The sequence below is a fragment of the Echinops telfairi genome, unplaced genomic scaffold, assembly GCF_000313985.2.
Source record: "Echinops telfairi isolate 266 unplaced genomic scaffold, ASM31398v2 ScPeMD7_5;HRSCAF=22, whole genome shotgun sequence".
Classification (NCBI taxonomy): domain Eukaryota; kingdom Metazoa; phylum Chordata; class Mammalia; order Afrosoricida; family Tenrecidae; genus Echinops; species Echinops telfairi.
This window is the reverse complement of record NW_022103901.1, coordinates 44569987-44579814: the sequence shown is the minus strand read 5'-3', so window position 1 is coordinate 44579814 and position 9828 is coordinate 44569987. Positions and strand designations below refer to the sequence as shown.

General features: G+C 44.0%; 1 protein-coding gene across 1 annotated transcript in view; it reads right to left on the bottom strand.

The window, feature by feature from the left end:
• Positions 1–9828, bottom strand: part of SH3RF1 (SH3 domain containing ring finger 1) — a 235081-nt gene that overhangs the window by 26392 nt on the left and 198861 nt on the right. Inside the window, exons 6-9 of the mRNA XM_045285407.1 lie at positions 8663–8814; positions 6919–7089; positions 2942–3201; positions 1701–2056 (exon numbers count right to left, since the gene is read on the bottom strand). Of these exons, the coding sequence (XP_045141342.1) occupies positions 1701–2056; positions 2942–3201; positions 6919–7089; positions 8663–8814 (939 nt within the window). The remainder of the gene's footprint in view (positions 1–1700; positions 2057–2941; positions 3202–6918; positions 7090–8662; positions 8815–9828) is intronic.

Sequence of the window (9828 nt, the reverse complement as noted above, 5' to 3'; positions counted from 1 at the left end):
CTTGAGTGGAGAGGAACTGTTTTGACAATGATGAGGGCAATGAATGTACAAATGTGCTTTACACAATTAATGTGTATATGGATTTTGATTAAGAGTTGTATGAGCCCCTAATAAAATGATTGAAAAAAAAAAAAAAAGAACTGAGTGAAACTGAGTGAACAGGAAGAATTAGGACAGCAAAATGATGAAAAGAGAAAAATGTCCTCCTTTAGATCTGAGTCCACCAAAAGGGAAGTGACATTCCTCATTCACTGGGGTTTTCCTGGCATCCAACTCAGGACCTGGTGTGTTTCAACTAAGTTGTGTACGAGGTCAAGGGTGGTGCCTGAGGCTATTCCCCACTATACGAGGGAGTACCTCCCCCCAAAACGAAACTGCACTGGGTGGAGCAGAGCTTTTGTAGTACGCATTTTTCCAGCTAGAAGAGCATCAAACAACTCGCTCTGAGTTATTGCACCCAGTGGCATCGCCTGGGAAGGTTCTCTCTGGTTACGGTGAATTTTTCCTAAAAGCAGTTTCACTCAAACCTCGCTTTTTGTGATGGCTGACTTAAGAGAATAGCATGCGACTGTGAAATTGTTTCCTGCTTGGGAAAATTGCTGCAGAAACTGTTTTGAGGTTGAACTTATAAGGACAGCACTATGGAAACCACTCAAGTGTACAAATGGTTTTCTCGTTTCAAAAAAGGTGAAATGTCAATTGATGACAAGCCTTATTCTGGACGTTCATCAACTTCCTGAAGGGACAAAACTGTCAACTTGTAGTGCATTTGGAGTTCATTCCACCAGGTTAGACTGTTAACCAAGCTTTCTATTTAGAGGTTCTGCAAAAATTGTGTAACAGTGTACAACAAAAAAGGTCTGATTTATGGCAGGCGGGGGACTGGTTTTGCCACCATGAAAAGGCACCTGCTCACACAGGCATCTCAGTGTGCCAGTTTTGGGCAAAAAACAGCATGCCTCTCTTGCCCCGCACACCTGACCTTACGCTGCCCTATTTCTTTTTGTTTTGTCAAATGAAGAGGGACATGAAACGACAGCAATTTGACGACCTAGAAGAGGTGAAGAAAAAAACAAGGGAGGTGCTGTCAGCCATGCAAACAGATAAGTTTGAAAAATGTTTCCAAGAATGGAATAGCAGATTTGACAAATGTGTAATGGAGAGTACTTTGAAGGTGCTAAGGTTGTTTTATAAAAAAAATTTAAATACATAGCTTTGAAAAGGGTGGGAGAGTTCCGGTTTTCGGTGGGTCCCCTTCATCTTCCTAAAACCTGACACAGTGACTTGCCTGGAAGGCATGCACAGGGTTGTTGAACAATGAAACTTCTTTATTAGAAAAACTGAGATGCAGGTTGAGCGATGAGCTCTAGTCGCTAGGGTTCAGTGGTAAAGTGCTCTAGATGGGAGACCAGGGTTCAGTTCCCAGCCAAAGCACTTCATGCACAGACACAACGGGAAGCTGTGTGCGTGTTGCTAGGGATGCTGAGCAGGTTTCAGGAGAGCTTCCAGGCTACAACAGACTAGGAAGGATGACCAATAATCTGCGTTGGGAAATCTGCCAACGAAGACCACAGATCACACCTGCAAGTGATCCGGAGGGTGGTGCAGTTATTTCACTCTCTGCTGCGTGAGATGGAGGTGACCACAGAAGAGAGCAACAACCCAAGATACATGGTAAAGAAATAGGAAGCTAGTCTTACCTTACTGTCTGGTTTGGCGGTTGAACTGTTTCCACAAGCTGATGAAGCACTGTCAGGGGATGTGGGAAGTCCAGAGATGATGGTCACGGTCCTGCCACTGGGCTCACTCTCCAAAGAGGCAGTGGTGATGCTCGGGGAGGTCAGGGAGGCAGCTGCTGCACACGTCAGAGGCACGTTGGCTCGACTGATACTGACGGCAGCAACATGCATGGCGGGGCCCGTCACTGGAGGCTGAGGTTGTTGAGAGGCCAAGGGATGATGGGACAGACCCACAAGTGTGGGGCCCAAGCAGGTGGCACTCTGCACCTGGATGGGCATCACAGCTGCCGTAGGGCGTTCTTGGTTGTGTGCGGCAACTAGTAGATGACAGGAAGAATCAGAGAGCACAATTTAAATTTCTTATAAATGATACTCATCAAAACATGAGTCACTGCACCACATTGGATCATACTGAAAAGTTGCAATTACATGTAATGTACAGTGTGTATTATAATGTACAGTGGTTTAAAGGCACTTTATATCGCTCAGGACCCTACTTGCTCTTCGCCTTCCAGATCAGACCTTGAACTGCTGACTGTCTAGAAGCTCAACTATAAGCCTGAAGCAAGAGGCTCCTTGGAGAGGGAGGAAGTCTTTCTGTGCCACTGGAGAAACAGCACCTATGTCTGAAAACACCCCACAGTGTCAAACCAGGTCAGTCTCCAGTTCCTTCTATATTATGATCCCTTTTCTTATTACACATTTTCCTCCTTTCTTTTTTCCCTGATAGAATTCATAAACCTTTCTTTACCTCACAGCTGTTACCTATGACATGGCTAGATTTTTAATAACACAGCAGAAGAAAGCTATCTAGGCTCTCACTGGGTTGAACACACCCTGGAACTAAGCTCATCAATAACAGCCAGCACCCTGGTTAGCACAGCGGTCATGAAGCTAGGGGTAGCGAGATTTGAAAACCTAGGATTTCAGTTCCAGAGATCACAACCTCAAGTACTATTCTTAGGGTCAGTCTAATTTCTTTCAGGCTTCTAATCTGTAATCAGGCTTGAATTAATGAGTAGGGTGGCATTAGCCCAGATAAATTGTATAACGCGCTGTGGACCAGACGGTGTCTGCTCCTATTTCCTAATGCTATTCATCATTTTAATGTCACGTCTGCTTTTCTAAACATCTGTCAGGGAAGATCTAATCATTGGCAGTCAAACCCCTACTGTCACGTTCCAGCCTGACTTTGTCCTCACCTGTCCTTACAGCATTGCGAGCCTGGTTGACAGTCATCTGCCCAGTCATTTGCAATAAGACCTTGGCCTGAGGACTCGTCTGGATGTGAGCTGCCGACACCACGGCTGTGGGGACGATGCTGGGATTCCCAGTCACACCGTTTCCCTGGAGCTTCTGAGCAGGGGCTCCTGCGGTGGAAGAACTGACCATGGTCCCCCCCCTGCTTGTCTGGCCAGCAGTAGACATGGGGACTTTAGCTTGGGAGGCACTCGTCACTGCCCTGTCAAGACAGAGACACAGACAGAAGACCCACATGCATCAGCAACAGGAGACAGCACTATTAGACACAACATAAATAAGGCCCCAGAGTAACAGGCAGAACATTTTAAGGAAAAAAAAAGTGAATGGAACGGAATTGTTTTTCAAAAGTTTAAGAATAGCAAATTCAAAGCTCTTAAAATGTTTTTTTGAGTCACCCCAGACCACACATTATACTCTGCAAGAATATAGTTACTGAGTTTAGCTATTCACATCCCTGACTTTCAATACCCTGGATTCTCTTGCTCGGTTTGTTATATCACAGTATACACATTTTTGTAGCTTCCCTAGTGTTTTTGCCTGTTCCCCTTGCTTGCCCTGTACACACACTCTTAAAATGTCTTTCCGGCTTTTCTTGACATACATTAATCTCACCCGTTTCCAAAGGCAGCACAAATCTCATCATTTCAAGACAGTTGTATATAGGCTTCCTTAGGTGACACAAATGGTTTACACTCAATTACTAACTCAAAGGTTGGTGGTTCAAACCCACCCAATGGTGTGATGGAAGAAAGGTCTGGTAAGATGCCTACTGAACTCAGTTCCACTCTCTATAACACCTAAGGTCACCATCGGTTGGAATAAACGGAATTTGAGTTTTGGAGGGTTTACCTACAGCTAAGGTTGAAGAAGGGAGCCCTTGTGGTGCTGTGGGTTAGGTATAGGTTTAAGCTAAGCTGTTCAAACCCACTAGTGACTCTGTAGGAGAAAAATGAGGCTATGTACTCCCATAAAGATTGCTGGTCTCAGAAACCCTTAAGGAACAGTTCTACTCTGTCCTGCAGAGTTGCTATGATTTAAAATTGATTTGATGGCAGTGGTGTGGCTGGGAAGGCTGAGGATCTTATGATTCTACTGTTTCATTATATTTCCCTGTTCTGTTTTCTGTAATCCATACATTGTTTATACTTTGGCCCTTGATTACAAAATGTGCTACATGATTTTTAAATAAATTATTTATGAAACACTCCTGGCTTAGTAATAATCTGAGCTCATAGAAAGTAAAACCATTGTGAAAATGGTTGTTTCACAACGATAAGTAGAAGGAGTGCTAATATATTCATGGCCTTCATTTGATTGTTTGGTGTAGCTTTGTATATATATTTGATATCCTAACTTTTTTAAACTACCATTTTGTATACAAGGGGGTGCCTCCCCCCAAAATGACTTTCTTTCAAAGCTATATATTTAAATTTTTATTCAAAACAACCTTAGCACCTTCAAAGCACTCTCCATTATACTTAATACATTTGAAAATCTGTGAGTCCACTCTGGAAACATTTTTCAAACTCATCTGTTTGGACCGCTGACGGCACTTCTCGTGTTTTTTTCTTCACCTCTTCTAGGTCGTCAAATTGCTGTCCTTTCATGCCCTTCTTCATTTGCAGAAACAAAAAGAAGTGGGGCAGAACAAGGTCAGGTGTATGGGGCAAGAGAGGCATGCTGCTTTTTGCCCAAAGCTGGCACCCTGAGATGGCTGTGTGAGAAGGTGCATTGTCGTGGTAGCAAAACCAGTCCCCCGCTTGCCACAAATCAGACCTTTTTTGTTGTACACTGTTACACAATCTTTGCAGAACCTCTAAATAGAAAGCGTGGTTAACAGTCTGACCTGGTGGAATGAACTCCAAATGCACTACAAATTGGCAATTTTGTCCCTTCAGGAAGTTGATGGAAGTCCAGAATGAGGTTTGTCATCAATCGACATTTTACCTTTCTTGAAATGAGAAAACCACTTGTGGACTTGAGTTTTTCCTATAGTGCTGTCCTTGTAAACTGTGTTCGGCATCACAGCAGTTTCGGCAGCAGTTTTCCCAAGCAGGAAACAAAATTTCACAGCCACATGCTAGTTTCTTAACTTGGCCATCACAAAAAATGAGGTTCGAGCAAAATTGCTTTTAAGAAAAAATTCACTATGACCAGAGAGAACCTTCCCAAGCGATGGCACTGGGTGCACTAACTCAGGGAGAGTTGTTAGGTGCTCTGCTAGTGTGGGAAAATGCATCCTACGAAAGCTCCGCCCAGGGGAGCTTTTTTCCAGCTTGTTTTTGGGTATGGCAACTTTTCCCCAAGTAGACTACTACCTCATGAGTTTGAATTCTTATTCTTTACAATGATGAATGGCAGAGAATTTACAGTAAATAAGCATTTCTCCCGAGGTAAAACACCAGTGAAATTTTTAATAATTTGTTTTTGAATCCTATCGGTATGTTTTCCTTGATTATCTTCATTTTTTGTTGTTGTTTTTTTTGTTTGTTTATTTCCCTTAGAGTTGTTATTCTTGTCTTTTTTGCACCAGGGTAGGTCTAGATGCCAATTTCTAGGCAGGGGTGGTTCCTAAATGTGGAACTTCACACAGCCAGAAAAGGAGGTTTGTACTGAATAATAATCTGCAAGTCAAATGAAAGCTAACAGTCTGTCACCATCTGCAACAATAGTGATTTTCACTTGATTAGGCTGCTGGCCAACCATCAATCAAGGCCAACAGCTGACAAACATGTCAGTTCATTAAACCATTTGCTAATCAGGGGTTTTCAGGAATGATTTAATGTAGTTAAAGCTGGACCGTTTGTTTAGTCCCCAGGGGTCAAAAACTAGGGGTCTCCCAGAACTAATGGTGGGATAGGTCATGCCATTCGGATTTCAAGGTTACTTTCCTCAGAGACCCACAAGGGTACTGTGAAGTTTGCGTATCTAAAGCTCTTACAGCTTACAACAAAGTTACGAACCTCAGTACTATTGACATTTTGGGCCCCTTAGTCTATTGTATGCACCTTCCCTGGCTTCCACCCTCTCTTCCCCTCTCCAAATTGCAGCAAACAAAAATGTCTGTCTAGATTGGCCACATGTCTTCTGGGAAGCAAATTCGTTCCCAGTCAATGCCATATTAGAGACATATTTCCGATTGTACTCTAGAAATTAATTGCCAGAACTCTAGAAATTAACTATAAGCTATCTAGAATAAATAATGGGGCAGCTCACGTGGGTTTGAACACTAGGTCCCTATGTGATCTTAGGCAAGTTGCTTTTCTTTCTCTGCAACTCAACACTCTCATCCACTAAGGGCAGCTGCTAACAGCACCCACACCAGTTGAGTTATTTGGGACTAAGAATTAGTATGTACAATGCATTTGGAAATCTGCCTTCCTGGTTTATACTCACTGCCATGAGTCATTGCTGACTCATAGCGACTCTGTCAGTTTCCAAGGCCATAACTGTTTATGGGAGTAAAAAGCCTAGTCTTTCTCGAAGGGTGGCTGGTGGTTTCAAACTGCCAACCATGCAGATCACAGCCCAATGTGTAACCACTGCACCACCAGACTCCTGGCATATAGTATATACTACACAAACATATAAGTACTAATAATGTAGCTTTTGTTTATACTAAACATTATGTTCTTTATTGTTTGGCATAAAGGAGGTACAGTTGAGTCCTCTCAAATATATATTAAAGCATAAAAATGAAACCTAGTTGATTTGTTGGTAAAGCCCTAACGGTCACATTTATCCTGGTGAAAAGAGTTAGAAGGGATTTTCACAGGTAGAGATACAGTCAAAAACCCTATGGCTATGTAACAGAAGCAATTATAATATGAGAAGGAACTTGGTTAGGCTAAAAGTCATGGGCAAAAACTAAGCCTCTCTGTTCAAAGCTGCATAAATGTTATGTTCAAAACTGTACCTTGTGACTGGTACCACATAATTGCCAGGGAAAACCCCTATCTTGCTGGTATGCATTGATGTCCCTTTGAACCAGCCATCCTGGCAGCGCTCAAACACCAAAAACATCTCCCCCTTCCTGAGCTCCAGCTCATCCTCTTTCCGGGGAGTGTATGGATAGATAGCAACATACCTAGGAGAGAAGAGAATGACCACTTCAGACTGGTTAACAGAGGAAACACCAAGCTGCTGAGAAAGTTTCCTTGGGATAAAGTTGTAATAGTTAGGTTTTTGGTGCCAACATGGTACTTGTAGGAAGATATGGGTAGAGGTTAGCCTGCCAATCAGGGAACTCTCTGTGGACTGGCCTTCTCATAAGAAGGGTCCTGGGACCTCCTCATCTCTCTCTGCTTTCATGTTCATGCCCACGAGTCGCTCTGAGACCTGCCAGAGCCCTGTGATGAACTGCACCACTGGACTCACACGGAGCTTGCACCTGTGATCTTCCTGCATTCTGCATCACTGCATGAGGCTGTGTGACTGTCTGAAGAGGGGCTTACGGACTACTATCGGGCTGGGCTGGGATGTTCTCCTGATGTATAAAGCTTCTTGATATAAAGCTCTTTCTTACACATATGTAAGTGTCACTGGATTTGTTTCTCTCATCAACCCGGCCTAACACAAAAGCCGTCAGGATTTTGTCCATAAACGTGGGCAGGTGGTACAACCCTTAACCTGTCGATCGTGCTGGTATGTAACTCTTCGCGGAAAGAGGCAGGACGCTTTCTGACAAAAACCTGCTGGATCCCTCGCAGTGTGAGAGCGACCAACTCACCAAAAGGAACCCAAGAGATGCTAGAGAATGGCTGTAGCTTCTGACGCGCCACCCTTGCTCCTGGGGCTGAGACCCCCACGGGGAGAGGCGAGCTCCTCCAGTGGCACTTGCTGGGCTTGGGAAGTAGCCTTAAATGAGGACATGTGGTATGAAATCCCGCCAGGAAGCACAACATGCTGCTTTCCACACACAGGCCAAACCTAAAGGTCTGAGCTGCACCAGTTTTGTGTGGTTCACTGGGAAAGATACTGAATTTGAAACCGTCCAAAGAAAAGAAGGCGGAGGTTAGAGAAAGCATGAAATCACCCCACAATGCAAGGTGACTGTGCCTACCTACACACACGGAACTGGGCAGCCAACACTACCTCATAGTGTCTTCCAATACTACCCTAGACAGCTAAAGTGCACATCTACACAAGGAAGGGCCCACAGAAATCTAGATGTGTGCTGTCACTTGTAAAAGCTGAAGATAATTACATTTTTTTCTAGACACTAATTGCTGGGGACATGCAGTTTTTCACACGCATACTCCAACTAGGTCTGATTTGTGTGAAATACCTTTCTGTTCCTTTTTTTTTCTTTTCCTTTCTGTTCTTAAAAGAGTCCTAAGGCAAGGAATAAAAAAGCTCACACAAGAGTTATACAAAGTGGCAGTCCTATGCACACATATAATATTGCAAAGAAGCAAACAGCTTCTATACTATGAAAGACCTTCAGTCAGCAGGATGGCTGCCCAGCAAGCTTGCTTATTAAACCCATTCTGTTTCAGCAATGATCTGCATGGCTGTGTGGAAGCTTGCAGAACACAAACCCACTTGGTGGGCCATAAGCTTGTCATCAACTACGATTAGAATGGTGTTTCTTTACCTCCGCTGTTTGGGCTTGGTTTTAAAGGCACACTTGAACAGTAATAAACAACACCCCCACTTACACACTGGGGCGAGTCTGGGGCCGTAAGTGCACAATCTGCTCAGCGGGTATTACTGCGGGCCTTGGTCCTGCTCCGGATGCAGCAGCACCTGGTGGTGTGGAGGCGACAGGGGCAGCCAGGAGTGGGGGTGGAGGGAGAGGAGGGTTCATGGTCTGGAAGAAGGAATAAATAAAGAGTTGGGGAGAAGGGGGGGAAAAATTACATCTTTTATTTAAAGTGGGAGGGAAACGGGACCAGAAATCTAGGGGAAATAACTTTAATGGAATTCACAGCAAGCAGAACCAGCAGGGCAATTCCAATGAAAGCCCCCCACCCCTCACCCGGCCACGTAAAAAAAAGTCTATCTCTTATTCTGCTTTCAGATCTTAAAGCCACAGGATCCTTTTCAGCAAACAGGTAAATAATCTCCATTGGGGGACAAGGGAAAGAAAAAGAGGGAAGGAAGAAAGCAAGGCCTGCATGTAGTTTTAAGATTTATAACACTTTCAAGTACACACCTGGACAAAAATCCAAATGCTTTTCAAAAGGGCAGCTATAATGCCCTGCTAACTAGGAATTAATTTGTGACTGTTTCTGTAACCTGAAACCTAAACACAACACAAAACAAGCTAGCTGCATACTCTATCATAAATCACTCCTTCAAAAGGAAATTTCCTTTGATGCCTAGTCTCCCCGAAGGCCCAACAATAGCAAGCCTCAGCCACTGGCCCATTGTTGCTGCTTTTGCTGCTTCTTTCCTTCACTGTTGCCAGCCTTTGAAATTCGGTCTTATCGAGAGCGAGGATGGTAATCTTTAACAAGCATACCAGTGAAAAGCTGCTGGTTTCTTTATGGGTATAGACTAATGGGGTTCTGCCTACAGGATTCCAAGCCTTTTGAAAATCAACGGAGCAATTGTTACCTTCTGATCTATAAACCACAGATAATTCTTTAGGGTATGTATTCTGAAACTCCTGGGAAAAGCAGCACAAAAGACCATCTGCCTCCCCACCACTGTCTCCTCAAATCTTTGAGACACTAGATGCAAAATCTGGATCAAAGAAGACAAATGTACCTAGGAATGTATAGATGGCGCCGAATACAAGCCCACCCCAACCCCACCTCACCCCACCCTTTCCCAGCCCAACCCCTCATTCCACCCAACCCCACCCTATCCCACCCACCCC